The 24,173-nt window shown below is 40.3% G+C and overlaps 1 protein-coding gene across 2 annotated transcripts in view; it reads left to right on the forward strand.

Moving 5' to 3' along the window:
• The window catches only part of eif4e2 (eukaryotic translation initiation factor 4E family member 2), a 45,897-nt gene that overhangs the window by 17,405 nt on the left and 4,319 nt on the right, over positions 1-24,173 (forward strand). Inside the window, exons 3-6 of one of the 2 annotated variants that reach the window (XM_048542882.1) lie at positions 422-556; positions 6,839-6,943; positions 8,947-9,099; positions 13,774-13,910. In XM_048542882.1, coding sequence (XP_048398839.1) covers positions 422-556; positions 6,839-6,943; positions 8,947-9,099; positions 13,774-13,910 — 530 coding nt within the window. The remainder of the gene's footprint in view (positions 1-421; positions 557-6,838; positions 6,944-8,946; positions 9,100-13,773; positions 13,911-24,173) is intronic. The other variant, XM_048542883.1, reaches the window with a different exon arrangement.

Here is a 24,173-nt window from a genome sequence, read left to right on the forward strand (position 1 = left end):
TCTTATCTTCTAATTCTCAGAAATCATTTACCACCCTTCTCTGTTTCTGGCTGCACTGCCCTGTAGCAAATTCTGTAGCAAACTACAGCTCAAACATTTTGAGGGCTATCATCAGACCGTTTTTTTCTTAACTCAGACTCCTGATGCTGCTGCATCTTAATAATCTATCAAACCCATTGCGCCAGAAGCAAAATAGTCTTGTATAGCTGCAAATGTACCGCACAACTTGTTTTTTTTTCAAATTTCAAAACTCTGTCTTTGTATTTCATCTGTATAGTAGTGTCCAACTTCTGTTCAGTTGATAGTCCAGAAAGGGAAAATATGCAGTCCCTTATACCAAGTAGAAATAAGAGCTATGACCTTTTGTTTCAATTTTGAGTACATTTTCTGCACTTTCATTTTAATATTTTGTTCATTGCAGGCAGTGGTCCCAGGTCCAGGAGAACACCCACTACAGTACAACTATACATTTTGGTATTCCAGACGTACACCAGGGCGACCAACCAGCTCTCAAAGTTATGAACAGAATGTTAAACAGATTGGAACATTTGCGTCTGTAAGCGCTTTTTTTTTCCTGGTTATGCTATTACACTAGGAACTGTTTTGATGCTTGGTTTTCTTTTTGCTTATTTTGTTCACAAAACAAAATTCAGGATAATTTGTAGGAAGAAAACACAAGTATTGGAAAGATAAAAGCAGCTGTAAATACTTATTAAATAAAGAACTAGTGGAGGCTTAAAGTCAGTTGTTTCATTGGATTTGCCAGATACTGACCTGATAAGCAGTGTTGCCCAGAAAGTTAACATTTTTCTATAATGGGAATGCATGCTGCACCTTTATATAAATTTGTTTACGTGTTTATAACTCTAACTTTTCATTATATTTTCTTCAATATAAATTCTAATTTCAATAGCAGTTTATAATATTGTAGACTAATTGCCTTTCTTATTGAACATTTCCAAAATAACTTGAATTGATGTAGCACAATAAAAAGAATAAAAGCTAATGCATCATTTGCCTTTTGATTCTAGTTATCAGCTACCCATTCCTAATTCATTACAGTATTATTTTAAAACAACAACATCATTTATCATTTAGATGGAAAGTTCCAAGTCAGATTGGAAAAAACCAAGGAGGTATTTTGCTCTTCTAATATGGCTCCAAAATAAAAACAGAAAATGCTTGACATTCTCAGGTTACAACATCATCCCTGGAGAGTAACAATTAGTGGTTCAGGTCTGTAACCTTATTATAAGCTTTGAGCAAAGGGTGGATGAAACAAGCCCAAAAATGTCTGTAAAAGTTTGGTGACAGTCAAGAATTCCATTCTCTTCCACTGTCAAAGGGAATAATGATGGGCAACAAAGGAAACAAAAGTTGTGTCTCTGACAAGTGTAATGCTTGACTGAAACAAATGAAACCAGCAAAGGAAAGTAATCAAAATGGAGTGCCAAAATCATCAGAAATTGGTGGACCTCATGTTTATTCTGGAAAGTTGAAGAGTGTTTAATTAAAAGATGAGGTACTTTTCTTCAACTTGTGTTGTCCTATCTTGAGCAGTGCATTTGGCCAAGGAGACAAATATCAGCAAGAGAGAATTAAATGACAGGATGGAGGAAACTCGGTGATACCTGTTGAGAGAACAGAGGTGCTCCTGAAAGTAGTTGCCCAATCTACATTTATGCTCTCCCATGAAGTGCATTTTGAACAGCAAGACAAATTCTTAAATAAGTTACGTGTATAACATGGAAGGAGAATTTTGGACTTTGTGCATGTGGCTTGTGTAATGTGCGGGAAATGAACTTATCCACTATCACTGTCACAATTATAATGTGTGTAATTATTTTATAAGGAATATCAACTTTCCTTTTATATGAACAAGGAATCATGCAAAAAGTCACGTAATTGTATATGTAAATTTCAACTGGTATTGGGACCAACCTTGTGATTTCTTCTAGAAATAAATACAGACGTTTTGAAATTGAATGAAATATCAAAGGATAAACAGAAAGTCCCTGATATTAGTTTACCTGAGGGTGTGATAATTTCTTTCTATCTCATCACAACCTGATAATAAAAGCCAATAAAGAAAATGAGTAAGGCTGATTTAAACAAAATAGTTAGGGGGTACTGTATCTCAGGTCTAGGCCAACTGAACACCGAAAATAGAAGCATGATTCGGTAGTCTTGTGATGGGCTGTGAGAAACCATCTTGGGCAGATCCTCCCAAGATGTACTCTGAGCAGCACCCTCAGAAAGAAGGTTCTTAGTTTGTCTCCGTCCATCTCCCTATCAGGAATGCTATTCTGCACCTGACCAAGTGCCACAACCAGCATTGATGTAAAGGCAAAACAAAGGAGTCTTCATTCCATCCCAGAACCTGTTTTGGTCAGTGTGTGCAGCATTCAACTATTTGACTTTAGACACCACCACATTCTATTTAAGACAAAAGTGAATTTTTTCCTGAGGATCTTTAGTCTTGGGAATTCTCTTCAGAAGACAGTAGTGGAGGGTGTGACATTAATTACATTGCAAGCCTGAGTTTCATGGATTTTTGCGCAAGGGAGTCAAGTGATGGGGGAAGGGTTTGTCAGATGTGAAAACAGAGTTGAAACCACAGTCTGCTAAGTTTTTACCGAAAGATAGTGAATGCTTGAGGAGCCAGATTACCTACTCCTGAACCTAATTCTTATGTTCTTGGGAATTTTATCATGGTTCTGTGAGGAGAGGGGTAGAAGTGACTCAGAAATGTGCTGAATGTGGTTGACAGTGCTGTCAGCTGCAGGAGTGGGGAGAATCCTTTCTTGGGGGTGAAAAAAAGAGATATTTAACCACAACAGTGCTTCTGCAATCATGAGTACAGATGTACTGGAGACAAAAGAACTGAGAAAATGAAAATGGAATCCTTTACAGTGTGTAGGAAGTGAGGAAGTGTGGTCAAGGTAGCTATATGAGTCAGTGGGCTCATAATAAATACTAGTTGCCAGAAATGGAAAAAGATAAGTTAAGAAAGGAAGGAGTCAAGGATGAAACATAGCTCTCAAAATCCTTCCAGATGGTGATTGACAGTCTTTTCAGTTATTACTGTAAATTCATAAGTAAAACTCACTCAATCTGACTGTGAATTGGCAGCAACGGATTAGCTTCTTTGACGATGCCTGCCCAGTGCTCAGGAAAATGTGATTTAATTTGTGGACTGACTTTAATCATGAACGATAGACATCTGTTTTCTTTAGTACTTGATCAAAGATAAAGTGGGACAGAAATAATTGATAAATTGGTCTTGCTGTCCATCTGTTTGGCTTGGAAGTAGGTTTGATGTCAAAGAATACTGTTTGAAATTGTTCTTAATTGTTTTTCACCAAAGATGCAAGTTGCAAACATACTTCATAGAATGGCTAAAAGCTTTTTTTTATTGTCTTGGAGAAGATACCGTGCTTTTAAATGTTGTAAACTGGTTAAATTTATGATTTTACTCAATTTTTTATCTGTTAACCTTCTGAGTAAATTTCATTTATTATTTTCATCCTAAATGTGGGCTCAATATGGTGTTTTCCATCTGGCAGAAAGATCAGGAATGCGTAGTGATAATCTATGCTATTCTGTTGGTCAACTTGCTGATGACTGGGTTCATTCTATGCTTGCAACATAAGCCAGCAGTTTGCTGTTCCACAATGCATTACAAGAAAGATCATGAAGAGTTTCTTGTCTGCAGCGAAAATATATGCATTAAGTATGAGGAGACTGTTGCATCAGTACTAAATTTTTTTGTTTATTCACTCATTGGACATAGGCATCGCTTGCTGGCCAGCATTTATTATCTATCCACAGTTGTCATGAGAGGGTAGTGGTGAGCTGCCATCTTAGACCCACAATGCCCCTTGGGAGGGAATTCTTCAACTCGAGTGAACTTGGATTCTCACTCTGCTCCATACCCCTGATACTAGACTCCCATGTATCTGATGTTGTAGAGACAAATCATCCCCAAGTCTCCCAATTAGATTCCAGTCTTTAACTCAGTTCCAAGTATCTGCCATTCTATATTCAAACCACTACGAAAACCTTCAGTCGGTGTATAAGTCTCTATATGTACCTGTTATTCTATGTAAGCAAAAATTAAGTTCCATTCTGTAACAAACTCCTGGGTATCTGTTATTCTATAGGTAAACAACCCCCAAACCCCTGAATGTAAAGGCTTGTGGTAAGGCTCTGAAACCAATGTTATTTCCTCCTGTTGACAAATTTATAATTGAAATTTACTTATTATCATAAGGTTTATATGTTACTTTTTGTGTATTTAATCCACTTAATGTTTGTAGATTTTTGCACCTATTTGCTGCTTTTATCCTTTTCATCACTTTCCAAAATTGTTAGGACTGTTGATGTCTGTGTTGCTGTGGTTCTGACTGGGGCAAACACCCAATTTGGCATTGCCTTTCCTGTTAAAGAAAATTGCCTGTGTTCATTCCAGATTGGCAATTTTCAAACCATCAACTATCTAAACTGGAACTGTTGTTACATCAAAAATACTCATTTAATTGTTAATAGAGGAATGTGAACATTTGCTGTTTGTAGTTAATAGATTACTACCACCACTTTGTTGTCTGAATAAGAATTGAGCACATATAATTACAAAATGGTTTATAACTATTACATGGAGATAGCAAGAACTGCAGATGCTGGAGTCAAAGATAAGAGATTACTCCCTACCTGCAGTCACCTCTCACCATCCCACCTACCTTCCCCGGCCCCACACCTCTATTTATTTCTGAGCTCCCTGCCCGCCCCCCCCTCCCCGTTTCTGAAGAATGGTCCTGACCTGAAACGTCAACTTTGCTGTGCCTCTGATACTGCCTGCTGTGTTCCTCCAGCTCCACATTGTGTTATCTATAACCAGTGCAACTTGTTTACAAACTTACAGCTCAAAGTGACGTAGTGAATTCAGCGTGGACACGTTCATTTGATATATTCTATAAGCATGATGACTCAATAGTTAGCGCTGCTGCCTCATGGTGCCAGGGACCACCTTTGGGCGACATTCTGTCTGTGTCTGTGTGGGTGTCTGCCAGGTGTTCCAGTTACCTCTCTCAGTCCAAAGATGTGCAAGTTAGGTGGATTGGCTGTGCTAAATTACCCATAGGTTAGGTGGGTTAACCGTAGAAAAAGCAGGGTTACAGGGATAGGGTAGAGGGTTGGGGTTGGTTCTAAGTTGGATGCTCTTCGTAGGGTCAGGATGGACTTGTTGGGCCTAATAGACTGTTTCCACACTGTAGGGATTGAATGGACTTCTGGAGCAGGTAGGATTCGGAGTCTCTGATTCAGAGACAGGGACATTACTGCTTCCCCACAGGAGCCCTTCCAATTTCCTAATTTGAGAAAATATTTTTTAATCAGCTTGTCCAGAGACATTATGACATACTCTGGAGCAGGTGGCACTTGAACCCGGTCTCCTGGTCCAGAGTTAGGAAAGCAATCTCTTTGAGCCACAAGTGGTTTATTCAATGTCTGCCTTCAAGTGTAGGTGAGGCTTCAGTTTAATATCTCTGCTAAATGGCAGGAACTCCAACACTGAAGTGTTTGGCTCTGCAGTGTGACTTGAACTTGTAACTTGTTCAGAGAATTTACGACACAGCTCTCAAACAGATAGTCTTGAGTCTAGACGTTCTCGCTCAGCGGTAGGAATACTCCTCCTGTGTCACAAGGGCCATGACTTTTTCATTTAATTCTTACACTGTTTATTGACAACATGTATCATGATCATTGAATACCAGGCAGTTTGTGCAGTTGACGCAGCTATGTCTGACTAATTGTCACTATGGATTTCACAGGTGATCATTTGCATTTGATGGCCAGAAATGTGTTTATGTGGCAGAAGTTTAGTTTGCCATTATCTTGTTAAGCTCAGCCTTAAATTTAAAAAAAAATCACACTTATATTTTTACCACAATCTGTCTTACCAAGTTTATCTCTCCACAAATGCTTCCAGATGTGCTGAGTTTCTCCATAACTTCCTGTTTTTATTATTAACTGATATTGTTAGTGTTGAATTATTGAAAGTATTCGTGCTGAGAAGATCTTACTTTACAGAAACATAGCAATCCTAGTTATGCAAAAACAAAATAAAGCAAATGTTAAAACATAAAAATAAAGAATGCTGGAAGTCAGCAAATTGGGCAGCATCTGTGGGAAGTGAACAGAGAACATAAAATCACTTCTGGTAGAAAGTCATCAGTCTTAAGTTTTAATTCTTTTTCTTCCCCACAACCATATTACCATTCTGATGTGCAAGTGTTTCATCATCAATTTATCCAGAATAAAAATATATTCTTATGAGCCACTAGTCACTATTTAAAGAAGTATCTTGATTTCATCTTAGGATCATAGCCAAATTTCCCAACACAATCTCAAAATTGAGTTTAAAAAAACCTAAAATTCTTGGATAAAACCATAAGAAACAGGAACTGAAGAAATCTGTTCGGCCCTTTGACTTGCTGTGCCATTCAATAGAATCATGACTGACCTGACATTCCTCATGTTCACTTTTTCCTTTGTTTTCTCTGTGACCTTTGATTCCCCTAATGATCAAGGATATATGTATCTTAGCCCTAAATATACACAAGGATTCTGTCCTCTCAGCTCTCTGGCAACGCGTACCAAAGACTTTTCACCCTCTGAAGAAGAAATTCCTCCTCATCTCAATATTAAATTGGTCCTCTTTTGTTCTTTGTGACTGAGACAGAACTGGAATTGACAAACAGTACTTTCACACATTTAGGAGTATGTAACAATTTACTGCAATAGTGTGAGACTTACATTTTTCTGTTTTTTTTCTTTTCAGGTTGAACAGTTCTGGAGGTTTTATAGCCATTTAGTTCGACCTGGTGATCTCACAGGGCATAGTGACTTTCACCTGTTCAAGGATGGCATTAAGCCGATGTGGGAGGTGAGCAGCTGCCTTGATAGTGTATGATTGAATTAATATTATTTGCTCCATATATTGTCCTGTGATGTTCACAAATGCAGTCTTGTTTTTTGATTATAACTTACTTTTGAATTTATCTATAAAAAGAAAGTGCTTAGGATACCTGAGTGTCAGCTGCCAAAGCAGGCCTTCTTTGCCCAACTCAAGGAAAGCACACAAATGAGAGAAAGACGAAGTAAGTATTTGAAAGACTCCCTGAAGGCTTCGTTTAAGAAATGCAATATTGATATCAATGCACGATAATTCAGAAGCAGAATTGGGGGAACCTCCTGTATGAAGAAACACAATTCTTTGAGAACACTCATTGGTAAGAGGCAATACGAAAAAGGGACTAGAGAAAGGAGTGCCGGTGATGTCAAGATCAAGCACCAATTCTTCTACCTGGAAACACCTGCCAAATGTGTGGTAGGAAATGCAGCACTCAGATCAGGCTCATTGGCTACCCAAGGACCCCACAGACTTTCTGGCCAATGACAAGGAGTTTCCTAAGTGGACAATGTGCTCACCTCTACGAGCTCCATGAGAATCATTAATTAATTCCTTGTGGTGTTTGCTCAGCTGGAACTCATCACTCGAGCCCTTTCTAAAGCACGGTCTCTTGCGCATAGGTAATGGCAGTAATAACATCACTGAACAGGCTGATTTGAAAAATTGCTTAAATAAAAATTCTAAAGCATACTCAGAAGAGGGCCTTGTGGCGCAGTGGTAGTGTCCCTACCTCTGAGCTAAGAGGACTAAGTTCAAATCCAACCTAGAATTTTGTTATAACAAATATAAACAAGTTGCTTTTTTAAAAAAAAGCATTTCCGTGGCGCTCCGGAGGCCATATCTCTGAGCTACTCATCCTGAGTTCAAGTTCCACCTGTTCCAAATATGTGTAATAACGTTACTGAACAAGTTGATTAGTAAACAAAAATAAAGTAGATGGAATGTTAAAAAAAAATTAGCAGATCCACTATGGGTTGAAAGAACTGAAACTGAACTAATACTGAGTTTAAATGTAGTTTACAAAAACAGAAGTTGCTGGAAAAACTCAACAGGTCTGGCAGCATATGCAAAGAAAAAAAATCAGAGTTAACATTTCATTTCCAGTGACCTTCTCTCAGATTTGTAGTTTAGTCTTTTAAATATCATTTGGAAAGATAACGCACTTCAAAATGTAAATAATTGCAACATTACTTTGTCTTTGCTTAAAACATGCTGTTAAAACTTACAGGATTAGTGATTTTTGCAGTCCATTCACAGTGACAGCCTTTATTCATTGTCAGTGTTTGCTTCATTGAAATTAGGCGTTATGTAGGCATGAGAAGAAATATTACAATTTTAAAAATTAAACATGAAGTAGCTGAGACTTGAGTTTTCACAAGCAAAACAAATACATATGCTTAAAATTGTATCAGAGATAATAGGAGCTGAAGCTCCTGGAGAATCTGAGATAACAAAGTGTGGAGCTGGATGAACACAGCAGGCCAAGCAGCATCTTAGGAGCATAAAAGCTGACATTTTGGGCCTAGACCCTTCATCTTACCTCTCAACTCCAGGGTGAAGAACCAAATTTGGTTGACTGAATTTCAAGTCAGTTTGATTTCGTTTACACAACAGATACTGGATAATTTCAAGTTCATATTATAACTAGAGAACTATTTTTTGTAATCTGACCTGAATGATAGAGATTAAAATTGCTCCAACTCAATACCAATAACAAAATCTACTAACCTATTTAAAATAAATGAGCTGATGTATTAATTGAAATAGACAGATATTTCTTATAAATAGGTGTATTTATCATCGGCAATTACTCCGTAACAAGCATGGCTGTTTTTAATAACTTAGGAAGCCTGACTAGAATGGAACATTGTTTATTGCTGAACACCAAAATATAGCACTACTCCAATCTGGGATACAGTTCCTAGGTCTGCTTTTTTTTTGAGCCTTTGCTTAAGGCTTTTTTAAATCTTTTCCAGGACGAAGCTAATAAGAATGGTGGAAAGTGGATAATCCGTTTGCGGAAAGGATTAGCATCACGTTGCTGGGAGAACTTGATTTTGGCAATGCTGGGTGAGCAGTTCATGGTTGGTGAGGAGATATGTGGAGCTGTTGTTTCAGTTCGATTTCAGGTATACCATTCAATTTGTTTGCTGCTGGGAATTTTGAATGAACTGTAGCATAATGTTAATTGCCTAAGGTTTTTTGAATGCAGTTCTATTCACCAAACATAATGTTTGAGCCAATTTAGAGAATTAAAAATTGTATTTGATAAATGGTGACAACTAATATTCTATTGCAGCAAACAGGATATCCTGATTGAGGATCAAAAGCATTAAAATTACTTTTTTAAATTTCAAAAATACACTTTATTCATAAAATATCTTTATGTACATATACAGCCACTGGAGCAGTTCAGTTCTATCCAGCAGCATATGAAGAAATAAACAAACATTGGAGTTTGACTGTATCTAACAAACAACACAAAGTCATTTCTGAATTGTACAAGACTTATATGTACTTGTATTTGGGGCACTGGGGTAGGGGCAGGGTTCTTATAACTGAACAGACCCCTATTTAACTTTGGCAGAAATACCTTAGACAGTGGTCTTGCCCCACTGTGCCTTGGTGACAGATGCCCCAAGCTTTGGTGCATCCTCAGCATGTAGCCTGGACCTCGGAATGTGCCAGTCTACATCACTCGGTTGGGGCCAACTCGAGACCAGCAAGTTTCAAGCAGACCAAAGAATGTCTTTCACTGAGTTGATGGTCCTCCAGGTGCAATTGATGTTTGTCTCAGTGTGTGTCCAGGGGAACAGAGTCCTGTGTCATGGAGCTGCTTTGGATGAGCGTCAGTATAAACCACTACATCTTTCTCCAGACTTGCTTTGAAAAAGAGATGCATGACAATCTCTATGCCACTCAGCTGCCTTGAGGGCAGCGTGCTCTGGTGCAGAAAGTCCAGGTGTGTATGAAGGATTTCACAGATGGGACCTAGGGTAACTTGGTAAGTTGGATCCACAATTGGTTTAGTGAGGAGAGACAGAGGGTGGTGGTAGAAGGTTGTTTGTGCGACTGGATCCTGCCATGCAGTAGCATGCCCCAGGGATCTGTTATTTGTGATATTCATAAATGATGTGGATGAGAATATGGAAGGGCATTGATAAGTAAATTTTTGGATGGCACAAAGGTTGATGATTGGCAGAGAAAGAAGGTGTGAAGGATATACCTGGATTGATCAGATGGTGAGATCAGTGACAGATGGAATTTAACCCTGATAGGTGTGAGCTAATGCACTTTGGAAGAAGGAACAAGTTAAAGGAGTACTCGATGAATGGCAGGACACTAGCAATCCAAGGGAAAAGAAGAATCTTGGGTTGCTTGTCCACAGATCAGTGAAGGTGGCTGGACAAGTTAAGAGTGCATACAGGATGTTCTCCTTTATCAGTCATGGCATAAGAGCAGAGAGGTCATATTGGAGGTGAGCAGGACTTCGATTAGGCTGCAGCTGGAACACTCTGTGCAGTCCTGGTCACCACATCACCATACCAAAGGAAGGATGTTACTGCACTGGAGATGGTCCAAAGGAGATTCACCTCAGAATGTTGCATGGAATGGAACAATTCAGCTATGCAGGGTGACTGGATAAGCTCAGGTTGTTTTCTTTTTGAGCAGAGAAGGTTGTGGGGGGTACCTGATAGAGGTGTAGCAGATTCAGGGACATAGACAGGGTGAAAAGAAAACAGCTGTTTCCCTTAGTTAAAGGACAGATAACATAAAAACATAATTTTAAGGTGAAAAGGGGTTTTGTGGAAAAACGTTTTCACTAGTGGGTGGTGAGGAACTAGAATGCACTGCCTGAGAGGGTAGTTGAGGTGGGAAACCTCACAACCTTTAAAAAAGACCATTTAAAATGTCATAATATTTACGGCCGTTTACCCAGTGCAGGAAAGTGGGACTAGTGTAGGTAATATATTTTTGTCAGTACGGTCTCAATGGGCAAAGAATATTGGTGTACCCTCAATGGAACAAGTGTGTAGTTCTGGGTGCCACAATTAAGAAATATGTTAGGGTATTATAAAGGGTTTGGGAATGATTCCCAAAAAAGGTTTGAGGGAAGTCTGAATTAATTTACATAAATTTGAGCAACTGGGATTGTTCTCCTTGAGAAAAGGCTGGGAGGAGTTTTGATGGAGATCTTCAAAATCAAGAAGGGCCTGGACAGAATAGGTAGGGAAAAGTGGTTCCTACTGGTGAATTCATTATGAAAAGGAAAGCGTAGATTAAAAGTAATTAGTGAAAGAAGCAATGAATATGTGATAAAAAATCTTCTTGGCACAGCAAATGGTTGCAACCTAGAACATACTGCTTGACAGTGTAGTGGGGACGTTTAGAGGGATTATCAAGAAAGTGCATGGCTGTAGGGAGAAGACCAGGATGTGGTAACAGCCAGTACAGGGATGAAATGATGGCCTCTAAGCTGTAACTATTCTGTGATTATATAACTGTTGAACATGTACTGGAAGTATACATACAACATAGAATTGTACAGCACAGGAATGGACCCCTCAGCCCACAATGTTTTGCCGAACATAACGCCAAATGAAACTAATCCCTTCTGCCTGCCATGTGTCCATATCGCCCCATTCCTTGTATATTCATGCACTTACTTAAAAGTCTCTTAAATGCCCCTATTCTGTCTGCCTCCATCACCATTCTTGGCAGTGTTTTCCAGTATCCTACTACTGTGTTAAAGAAAAACTTGCCCCTCATGTATCCTTTAAACTTTTGTCCATAACCTTAAATGTGTGCCCCCTTGTATTTGACATTTCTGTTCTGGGAAAAAGATTCTCAACATCAATCTTATCAATGCATCCCATAATTTTACAGATTTGTAGCAAGTCTCCCATCAAGCTGTGCAGCTCAAGAGAAATCGAGCCAAGTTTTTCTAGCCTCTGCTTATAGCTCATACCCTCTAATCCAGGCAGCATCCTGGTAAATCTCTTCTGCACCCTTTCCAAAGCGTCTATATCCTTCCTGTAATGTGGCAACTAGAATTGAATACAATACTCTAAACATGGCCTAACCAAAGTCATATATAGGTGCAACATGACATCCTGACTATTCCTCTCAGTTCCATGACCAATAAAGGCAAGCATGCCATATGTTTTCTATACCACCCTAACTACTTGTGTGGCTACGTTTTAGTTAATTTTTAAGTTTTTTTTAAATATTGGGAATTTTTTAGCCCACACCCTGATTATTTAAGGGACTTCTTTTTTTCTTCCAACGTCCATTCTCTCCGACTTCATTCAGCATTTTTCTCCTATCCCCTTTCTATTTTAACTTGACACTCTTTTCACATCAATTAATTCTGGCACTCCTTTCCCTTTCCAATCAGTTCACGCTGCCTCTTACCACCTTCTTTTATTAAAAGGTTTGAGAATCCTTAAAGATTTATGCTGTCCTCCAAATTCAAGCTTCTATTACATTCTAAATTTTATTATCTTTCACGTTTATGGTCATGCTTTCAGCACCATGACCCTAAGCTCTAAAAAAATTTCAGTAACAGTGGCAGACACGGATGGAGCATCTCATGTGGTTCAGCAGTAGAAAAATGTAACAGTGGTGACATCACAGCAAAATCATGAGTTGATTTGTTGTTGACCAGTTGCTTTTAGGAACTGTAACCTTGAATAATGGCAATTTCTAGACTAATACAGGGAATGTAAGAATTTGTAGGCATTGGTGAGGGAGCTGATTTCTGGTAAGTGTTAGGAATGTCTGTTTTATTACTTTCCAGTTTGGAGTAAACGGTACATAGTGGTGCAGACGTTGTTTACAGATAGCATAAAGGGTGCTATTCTAAAGGGTGTACAGGAACAGAGACCTTGTTGTGTATGTGCATAATTCATTAAAGGTAGAAAGGACAGGTGCAGAGAGCAGTTAGTAAAGCATATAGTTTTCTAGGTTTGTTAATCGGCACAGGAGATTTATGCTGAACTTGTATGGGACACTATACAAGTTGGAGTAATGTGTACAGTTCTGGATGCTACACTTTAGGTAGGAAGTAAGTGTATGAGAGAGTGCAGAAGGGGTTGACAGAAATAGTTCCAGGTATCAAAAACTTCATTTATGAGGTGTTAGAGTTCAGTAGTTGGGCTTGTTTTCCTTTTAGAGAGAAGGCTAAAAGGATTCTGATAGAAATGTTCAACTGCATGAAGAGTCTCGACAGAGTAGATAGAGAGAAATTGTTCTGGCTCATAAAATGATTGAGAATCAGATGGAAGATATTTAAAGTGTTTAATGAAAGAAGCAATTAGTTTGGGCCCGCCATGCAGTGCTTGGAAACGTGGTTCAAGTATGCTCAGTTGAGGCATTCAAGGGGGAATTTATTATTTATTATTTAAACAGAAACAATGCACTGATTTTTCAGGGAAAAGGCAGGATATTTGCACTAAGTCACAATGCTCAGAACCAGTGCAGACTTGATAGGCTAAATAAGCCTCCTTCTGTATTGTAACAATTCCATGCCTTAAAGCTGTCTGCCTTTCTCTTCCCCTTTAACATGCTCCATTAAAACCTGTTTAATCAGGCCATTAGTCACTCGTCCTATCTCATATTTCTGATGTTTTGTTTAATAAAGGCATCTGTGATGACTTTTAAAATGTTTTACTGCATTAACCGTACTGCATAAATCCAAAGCTCTTTTTGGAATGAGTAGCAGGACTGTTTTTTGACAAATCTTTTAGTAGTAAGTGATCCTCTGGAATTGATCGCACATTTCACTTTTTCTTTGTTGCTAGGAAGACATTATCTCAATATGGAATAAAACAGCCAGTGACCAAGCTACTACTGCTCGCATACGAGACACATTACGACGTGTCCTGAACTTGCCACCTAATACTATCATGGAATACAAGACACACACTGACAGTATCAAGTGAGTGCAATGAGAAGCTAGCAGAATAGTTTAGCCTAAAATATCTATTTTGGGTAGTGAACTAAAAGTATTGAAAACTAAGTTGGTATTGCATTCCCTCATAAATCACTTGATTAGTGCAAGTGACACAGACATAGTATCAGTGGCATCAAACCTGTGATAGTAAAATAGGAGGAGTTGACATTAATATGACTGTTTCCTAAAATTCACTACTTCCTGAATCAATCCGAAGTAATTGTTTTTTATTTATTTTATTGTCTTGTAATTCAGTTGAAATCATTGATTTGACAAATGCATTATTGTTATTTTCAGGCTGCAAAGGTTGCTCTTCATGAAGTTGTATGTAACATTTAAGCTAGCAGCAGAAAAGGACATTTCTTGTGAACTGAGATTAGAAGGAAAAATCTTTAAGCTGTTTCTTGATTTTTGCATGAAGTGAATCGAATTGGCTTGAAGTCTGTGATGCTGGGGATCTCAGGAGGGAGACCAAGATAAAGATCCACATCGTACATCGTGGCTGAAGATAGTTGTAAATGCTTCTTTAGGCATTGATGTGGATGGAGTCTATGTGGAACTTATTTCTCCTGTTGTGTGTTTAACTTCCTGTCATTATTCCTAACTGGATGTGGCAGGGCTACAGAGCTCCAATCTAATCCGTAGGTCGCAGAATCACATAGCTCTGTTGCATGCAATGTCCCCCATTTAAAGCATGACATTTTGTGCTGTTGGTTTACTAGATTGGTATCTCATTTTTGGGTGTGCCTGGTGTTGCTCCTTCATACTTTACCCCTCCTGATTGAACAAGGGTTGGTCCATGGTTTGGTGATAATGATTGATAAGGGTTATTCTGAGCCATGAAGTTACAGGTAGTGATTAATTGCAATGTTTCAGCTCATGGTCCATACCATTTCATGGTTGCCCAGGGTTTAATTACTGGACCTATGCTTAATCCGACCTGTTTAGCCTTACGTACTGCGACAAACTTGATGAAAGGTATCCTCACTGTGTAGATGGGCCGCCTTCCCCACTAGGACTGTGCAGTGTAGCTTCCAATACTACCATGGATTATGCATTTGATGCAAGTAAATAGGTTAGGGTGCATTAAAATTGGTTTTCACTCTTGTTGGTTCTTTTGCCTCCTGCAGCAGGCCTAGTTTAGCAGATATGCACTTTAGGATTCAGCTGGTTCTGTCAATGATGGTGCTACTCACTCACACTGAAAACAGTTATGTTTAGTAATTAATACTTTATTTCTCCATCTCCAATCAATTCTACTTGCTATGAAACGTCTAGTAATACAAAGGTTAAACAAAGAACTACAGATGAGACTTCATGAAATGCTTAATCTAGTAGAATTTATCTGAATTTATGTTGGGTCAATGGCTAATCAACTGTATTTTTAATAACAAGCTTGAAGATATTTGATCTGATTTTTTTTTTTGTCTCATGTACCTAGATAGAATGAAAAGTTTTGCTTTGTGAGCAGTACAGGCAGATCATAACATGCAAAGACATAAAGGTCATATGGTAATTGATCAGAGTAAGGAATACAAAGTTAAGACTGCAAAGACTGTGTACAAAAAGCAAGATCAACATTAGAGGTCTGAGGTCTGTTCAGAATTCTGATGACAACTGGGAAGAAGTTGTTCTTGAACATGTTCGTATGTGTGTTTTAAACTTTTACATCTACTTGTGGAAAGAGGTTGGAAGAGAATAAAGCCAGGATACCAGGGGTCTTTGGCTGCGTTTCAGCAGCAACGAGGAGTGCAGATGGAGTCAATGAATGGAAGTTTGGCTTGCATGATAGTCTGGATAACTTTCTGTAGTTTCTTACGGTCCTGGGCAGAGTAGTTGCCATACCAAATTTTAACGCGGCCAGATAGAATGCTTTCTGTGATGTATCTGTAAAAGTTGGTGATGGTCCTTATGGAAGTGCTGAATTTCCTTAGCATCCTGAGGAAGAAGTGGTGTGATTGTGCCTTCTAGATCACTGCATCAAAATGGATGGTCAAGGACAGATTGTAGGTGATCGCCACTCCTAGCAACTTGACGCTGTTAGCCATCTTCACCTCACCTCACCTCCACTGATGTAGATAAGGCACATCCTGCTCCTTGCTTCCTGAAGTTGATGATCAGTTCTTTAGTTTTGCTGACATTGAGGGAGAGACTGCTATCTTAGCACCATGTCACCAAGCATTCTGCCTTTCTCCTATATTCTGTCTTGTCATTGTTTGATATCCAGGCTATGATGGTGGTGTCATCAGTGAACTTGTAGATGGAGTTCAGATGAAACTTTGGTCACGCAGTCATGAGTGTACAAGAAATAAAGTAGGGGATTGCGTACGCATCCAGGCCTCGATAGTAAGGATCTTCTTGAGGAGGTGCTGTTGCCTGTCTTCACTGATTGTGGTCTGTAGGTCAAGAAGTCGATGATCCAATTGTAGGGGGCTTTGGTCTGAAGATAAGTTTAATTGAATTATTGTGTTGAAGGTGGAGCTGTAGTTTATAATTCGTAGCCCTACGTAGATATCCTTATTATCCACGTGTTCCAGGGATCAGTGTAGGGCTAGGGAAATGACATCTGTCATGGACCTGTTGTGCCAGTAAGCAAATTGTAAGGCCTCAAGACAGGGTGAGAAGCTAGACTTGATGTGACCATGATTACCCTCTCAAAGCACTTCATAATAACGGAGGTCAGCGCCACCTGACGGTAGTCGTTGAGGCATGTTACATGGTGTTTTCTTTGGTACCAAGATGATGGTCGTCTTCTTGAAGCAAGTGGGGATTTCAGATTGTTGCAAGATACACTATTTTATCTTGGAATGTAGCATTGTTTCAGTTGAATATTAAGACCTCTTCACTGATCTCTGCATTATCGCCAGTATTATTGTTCAGTAACTTCAAATGGCCTGTCAATTAATTAATTAGCTTAGAAAGCTTACACTAATAAAAGAACATAGGTGGAATCATGTAGAGGAATATCATGGTTTGTTCTGTGGAAACACTAGTCTCAACTTTCAAACATGAAAAATGGCCTCAGCAACCTTTGTTGTTTTAGGGTTGGGCAACCTGCCACAACAGTTGCAGCCAAGCCAGGAGAGAGAGCATTAAAGCCTGCCGTGCATTTTGCCAATTAGTTACCTGAACCTGAGCTCAGTCTGCACCCTCTGGTTTGAGAGCAATCCCAAAGATTGCTACCCTGAAGGGTCTGCTTCTTAATCTTGAATATATCTCTTTTTGGATTTTTGTTCAAGAAATTCAAATCTCCTTCGACTCAAACTTGAATTCTACAACTTCTGAACCTGATCGCATGTCCTCTGACCTCCATTTTTCCTACGTTCTCCCTTCGATTATTCTGGAATCTCCAATCAAATTTGGCTGTATGAATTAGGAACAAAAAGTGAATCCGGATTCCTGTTGATCATTGTCTAGACTCCTGTGTGGATACGGTCACATTGATTCGGCTCAAATAATTCTTCTCCCTAGAATGGGGAAGATCCCTAAAACTAGACCACTCAAAATAACCCTTAATCTTTTATAAAGTGTTGAGTTAGTGTGTCCTGGTTAAAATAAATCTAGGTTATTAAAGAAGTACAATTTAAAAAGAAACCTATAAATTGTGAGCTTTAGAAGAAAAATGGAAAACTTGTATTTAATTTTAAGGGCATTTTAAGAACGTCTAACAATATGCGAATAGAGCCATTAGGTTAACTTCTGCTAGGGAAAACAAATATACGGCAAGAGGTAGCTCTGGAGAATGCAAGTAATGAAATTAATGTAATGGAGTAGATTCGCAAAGCTTGCTGACTGGTGATCTGTATTTAAAAGTTTAACAGAAAGAGTAGTGATTGATAACTTTGCTTATTTTTGATGCAGCAAGCATTCCCAGTAACAAAACCATGAATACAGAAAGATCTTTCTTATGGCTATTTCCAAGGATGAAGGAATTCTATTAACATACTTAGATTGCAGGAGCTGGTCTTTTTCTCCTTAAGAGCAGGGAAGGTTGAGACATGATTGGATAGAAGTGTTCACGATCATGAGGGGTCAGAGTAGATGGTTTTGTTTTTAATTTGTGAAAGGGTCATGAAGTGGAGCTCATGGGTTTAACTGATTGACAAAAGCACCAAGCTTCCTTACTGAATGAGCAGTCGTGGTCTAGAAAGCATTGACTGGAAGGTTTGTTGAGGCAGATTCTGTCTTTCCTTACAAAATGGAATTAGATAAAATCATGAAAGCTAAATAAATGCAAAGCTGTGGGGAAAGGGCAGGAATGTAGGACTAGCTGGATTTTTATTCTGGGGACCAGGATGAACTTGACTGGCAGAGTGGCTTCCTGTGCTACAACTAATCATGATTCAGTGCTTTGATTCTATCTGAAACTCATAGGACATAATTCAACTAGAGATTGTAGAGTCATAGAGCTGTGGAGCATGGAAACAGACCCGTAGGTCCAACTCATCCATGCTGACCAAATGTACTAAATTAATATAGTCCCATTTGCCAGCATTTATCTTGGATAATAAAGAAGCAAGTAATAAGAAACATGAAACAGTTGCATTTCATCCTATTTTTAGAATTGCAAATTTTATTTTCAAAGAACACCAAAAACAAGCAGTGAACATAATTAACAAAAGAACTAGGAGCAGGGGTAGGCCATCTGGCCCCTCTAGCCTGTCCCACCATTTAATAAGATCGTAGCTGATCTTTCGGAGACCCAGCTTCACTTACTGGCCCACTTGCTATAACCCTCAATTCCGTTACTGTTCAAAAATTTATCTAGCCTTGCCTTAAAAACATTTCAGCGAGTTAGCTTCAACCACTTCACTGGGCAGGGAATTCCACAGATTCACAACCCTTTGGGTGAAGAAGTTCTTCCTGACCTCAGTCCTACATCTGCTTCCCTTTATTTTGAGGCGATGCCCTCTAGTCCTAGTTTCACCTGCTAGCGGAAACAACCTCCCTGCCTCCACCATATCTATTCACTCCATAATCTTATATGTTTCTCAAAGATCTCCGCTCATTCTTCTGAATTCCAGTGAGTATAATCCCAGTCTACTCAGTTTGTCCTCATAATCCAACCCTCTCAACTCTGGAATCAACAGAGTGAATCTCCTCTGCACCCCCTCCAGTGCTAGTATATCCCTGCTCAAGTAAGAAGACCAAAACTGCGCACATTACTCCAGATGTGACCTCACCAGGACTCTATACAGCTGCAGCATAGCTTCCGTTTTTAAGCTCCATCCCTCGAGCAATGGCAGACAAAATTCCATTTGCCTTTTTAATCACTTACTGTACCTGCAATCCCACCTTCAGCGATTCATGCACAAGGACGCCTCTGTCCCTCTGCACAGCAGCGTGCTGTAATTTTTTAACCATTTAATACATAGTTCATTTTGCTGTTATCCCTCTCAAAATGGATGACCTCACACTTATCAACATTTTACTCCATCTGCCAGACCTTTGCCCACTCACTTAGACTATCAATATCCCTCTGCAGACTCTGTGTCTTCTGCACACTTTGCTCTACCACTCACCGTAGTACCATCTGCAAATTTTGACATACCACACTTAGTCCCCGACTCCAAACCATCTATGTAAATTGTAAACAATTGAGGTCCCAACACTGATCCCGAGGCACACCACTAACCACTGACCACCAACCAGAAAAACACCCATTTACCCCTACTCTTTGCTTTCTACTGGTCAACCAATCCTCTATCCATGCCAATACGTTACCTTTAATACTGTGCAACTTTATCTTATGTAGCAACCTTTGGTGCGGCACTTTGTTAAATGCCTTCTGAAAATCCAGATACACCACATCCACAGGCTCCCTGTTGTCCTCAATGCAAGTAATGTCCTCGAAGAATTCCACCAAATTAGTTAAACACGACCTACCCTTCATGAACCCATGCTGGGTGTTCCCAGTGGGACAATTTATATCCAGATGTCTTGCTATTTCTTCCTTAATGATAGATTCAAACATTTTCCCCACTACCGAAGTTAAGCTAACTGCCCTGTAGTGATAATAAAATGTGAGGCTGGATGAACACAGCAGGCCAAGCAGCATCTCAGGAGCACAAAAGCTGACGTTTCGGGCCTAGACCCTTCATCAGAGAGGGGGATGGGGAGAGGGAACTGGAATAAATAGGGAGAGAGGGGGAGGCGGACCGAAGATGGAGAGTAAAGAAGATAGGTGGAGAGAGTATAGGTGGGGAGGTAGGGAGGGGATAGGTCAGTCCAGGGAAGACGGACAGGTCACGGAGGTGGGATGAGGTTAGTAGGTAGATGGGGGTGCGGCTTGGAGTGGGAGGAAGGGATGGGTGAGAGGAAGAACCGGTTAGGGAGGCAGAGACAGGTTGGACTGGTTTTGGGATGCAGTGGGTGGGGGGGAAGAGCTGGGCTGGTTGTGTGGTGCAGTGGGGGGAGGGGACGAACTGGGCTGGTTTAGGGATGCAGTAGGGGAAGGGGAGATTGGTGAAGAGACTGGTGAAGTCCACATTGATACCATTTAGCTGCAGGGTTCCCAGGCGGAATATGAGTTGCTGTTCCTGCAACCTTTGGGTGGCATCATTGTGGCAGTGCAGGAGGCCCATGATGGACATGTCATCTAGAGAATGGGAGGGGGAGTGGAAATGGTTTGCGACTGGGAGGTGCAGTTGTTTGTTGCGAACTGAGCGGAGGTGTTCTGCAAAGCGGTCCCCAAGCCTCCGCTTGGCACCTCCCAGTCGCAAACCATTTCCACTCCCCCTCCCATTCTCTAGATGACATGTCCATCATGGGCCTCCTGCACTGCCACAATGATGCCACCCGAAGGTTGCAGGAACAGCAACTCATATTCCGCCTGGGAACCCTGCCGCCTAATGGTATCAATGTGGACTTCACCAGTTTCAAAATCTCTCCTTCCCCTACTGCATCCCTAAACCAGCCCAGTTCGTCCCCTCCCCCCACTGCACCGCACAACCAGCCCAGCTCTTCCCGCTCACCCACTGCATCCCAAAACCAGTCCAACCTGTCTCTGCCTCCCTAACCGGTTCTTCCTCTCACCCATCCCTTCCTCCCACCCCAAGCCGCACCCCCATCTACCTACTAACCTCATCCCACCTCCTTGACCTGTCCGTCTTCCCTGGACTGACCTATCCCCTCCCTACCTCCCCACCTATACTCTCTCCACCTATCTTCTTTACTCTCCATCTTCGGTCCGCCTCCCCCTCCCTCCCTATTTATTCCAGTTCCCTCTCCGATGAAGGGTCTAGGCCCGAAACGTCAGCTTTTGTGCTCCTGAGATGCTGCTTGGCCTGCTGTGTTCATCCAGCCTCACATTTTATTATCTTGGAATTCTCCAGCATCTGCAGTTCCCATTAGCCCTGTAGTGACCTGTTTTTTTTTTGTCTACTTCCTTTTTTAAACAGCACCATCACATTGGCTGTTTTCCAATCTGCAGGAACCACCCCAGAGTCCAGTGAATTTTGATAAATAATTACTGGGGCATTTGCTATTTCCCTCATCACCTCTTTTAGTACCCTGGGATGCATTTCATCAGGGCCTGGACACATGTCTACCTTTCGCCCCATTAGCTTGCCCAGCACTGCCTCCTTAGTGATAATGATAGTTCCTAGCTCCTCACCTGCTATAACCTTTTTACCATTAGTTTTCAGCATGTTATTTGTGTCTTCCACTGTGAAGACCGACACAAAATAACTGTTTAATGTCTCTGCTAATTCCTCATTCCCAGTTATTAATTGGCCTTCTCATCCTTTAAAGGACCAATGTTTACCTTCGCCACTCTTCTACGATTTACATTTATAGAAACTTTTGCTGTTTTTATATTCTGAGCTAGTTTACTCTCATAATCTATCTTACTTTTCTTTATAAATTTTTTTGTGGCTTTCAGTTGGCCTTTAAAGGTTTCTGACTACTGTTTGTTTTTTTGTATGTTTTTTTTTCAATCTGATACTTTCCTTTATTTCCTTAGACATCCATGGCTGGTGCTCTCTTTTCCTACAGTTCTTCCTTATCACTGGAATACACTTTGAGCACTGTGAAAAGCCGTTTTGAAAGTCCGCCACTGTTCCTCAATTGAACCACCATAAAGTTCTTGCTCCCATTCTATCTTAGCTAACTCCTCCCTCATTCCTTCATAGTCTCCTTTGTTTTAGCACAGGACATTGATACTGGATTTAACCTCCTCACGCTCCATCTGTATTTTAAATTTGACCATACTGTGATCACTCCTTTTGAGAGGACCATCCTCTCGGAACCATGTGAACCATCCTTTCTTTCTCAAGAAAGATGTAATTATAGTACAGAAAGTGAAGCTGCTTGTTCTGACACAGTACATCTGTGTTACTTGATAGTGTTGGGGTTCTTGCAGCAGAACAAAAGCAATAAGACTGGTAGATTCATATAGGACAGAAACAGACCCTTCAATCCAACTCATCCATGCCAACTAAACTAGCCCCACTTTCCTGTGTTTTGGCCCATTTCCCACTAAACCTTTCCTATTTGTATACCTGTCCAAATGTCTTTTTAAATATTGTAACTGTACCTGCATCCACCACTTCCTCTGGCATTTAACTCCACATATGAACCACCCACTGTGCAAAAAGGTTGCCCCTCAGGCCCCCTTTAAATATTTCTCTTCTCACCACAAAGCTATGCCCCCTAATTTTGAACTCCCCAACTGCTGGGAAAAGACCTTTTACTATTCACTTTATCTATGTCCCTCAGGTCCTGGTAGATCTTTTCTGAACTCTCTCCAGTTAATAGTAACCTTCCTATAGCAGGGTGACCAGAACTGGACATGTTCCAAAAGTGGCCCCGCCGATGAAAGAGAGAGACAGCATTTAACAGCTGTGAAGACAGCAATTTCTCCATCAATGTCAGCAAAATGATGGAGCTGGTCATTGATTTCAGGAAGTGGAGTAGAGGGCATGCCCCTATCTGCATCAATGGTGCTGAGATGGAGACAGTTGAGAGCATCAAGTTCCTGGGACGCTTACCAACAATCTGTTCTGGTCCACTCACATTGACACAACAGTCAAGAAAGCACAGCAATGCCTGTACTTCTTTAGGAGGATAAGTAAATTCAGCACGTCCATAAAGACATTTACAAATGTTTATAGATGCACCACAAAAAGCATCCCATCCGGATGCATTACAGTGTGGTATGGCAATCGCTGTTCCCAAGACCAAAAGAAACTATAGAGAGTTGTGAACATAGCCTGGCCCATCACGCAATCCAGCCTTGCGTCCATTGTCCTCATCTATACTTTCCCCTGCATTAGGACGGCATCAGACATAATGAAAGATCCTCTCCATTCAGGATTGTACTCTCTTCCACTCTCTTTTATCAAGCAGAAGATATTAAAATTTGTTTACACATATGAACAGATACAAGAAGAGCTTCTTCCCTGCTTTTATCAGACTTTTGAGTGGACCTCTTTTAATTTAATGTTCATCTCTCTCTGCACCATCTCAGTAGCTGTACCATTTTATCCTGCACTCTGTAACCCTGATTTATTTGAATAGTATGATCTGCCTATAAAGTATATAAGACAAGACTTTTCACTGTACCTCAATACATGTGACAGTATTAAATGAAATCAAAATACTTAATAGTCTTAGCAATGAAGGCAGACGTGCTAAATGCCTTCTCAACCACCCTGCCTACCTGCAGCATAACTTCCAAAGGGCTAATTATCTGAACCCTAGGTCTTTCTGTTTGGCAACACTACCCAGGGCCCAACATTAACTGAGTTAAATTAATTAACTCAACTAACTGAGTTGAATAATTTTAGGGCCTAAACTCTCATGTTCCAGCCCTGTACCCTACACACCAAGCCTTGTTACCTCAAAGCCTGCCATTACACACTACCTATTAATAGTCACTAATATTAACAACTATTCACCCTCCAGCGTGATTGTTATCAACTCTTTGTCCACTGCCCTTCTGTCTCTTTAGGCTCTATCCTATCATTTACTCCCCCTGCCATCCCCCTCCCCTTTTTCTGCTTATAAGCGGCCATTTTCCCAGCCACCATCAGTTCTGATGAAGGGTCACTGGACCCAAAACGTTAACTCTGTTTTTTCCTTCACAGATGCTGCCAGACCTGCTGAGCTTTTCTAGCAATTTTGTTTTTGTTCCCAGCAGTAACTGCCCTTCTTCATTTTACCAGAATGAAATATCTCGCATTTATCCAAATTAAACTACATCTGGCATTCCTCAGCCTATTGGCCCAATTGATCAAGATCCCTTTG

This window comes from Stegostoma tigrinum, chromosome 14 (genome assembly GCF_030684315.1).
Source record: "Stegostoma tigrinum isolate sSteTig4 chromosome 14, sSteTig4.hap1, whole genome shotgun sequence".
In the NCBI taxonomy this organism is placed as follows: domain Eukaryota; kingdom Metazoa; phylum Chordata; class Chondrichthyes; order Orectolobiformes; family Stegostomatidae; genus Stegostoma; species Stegostoma tigrinum.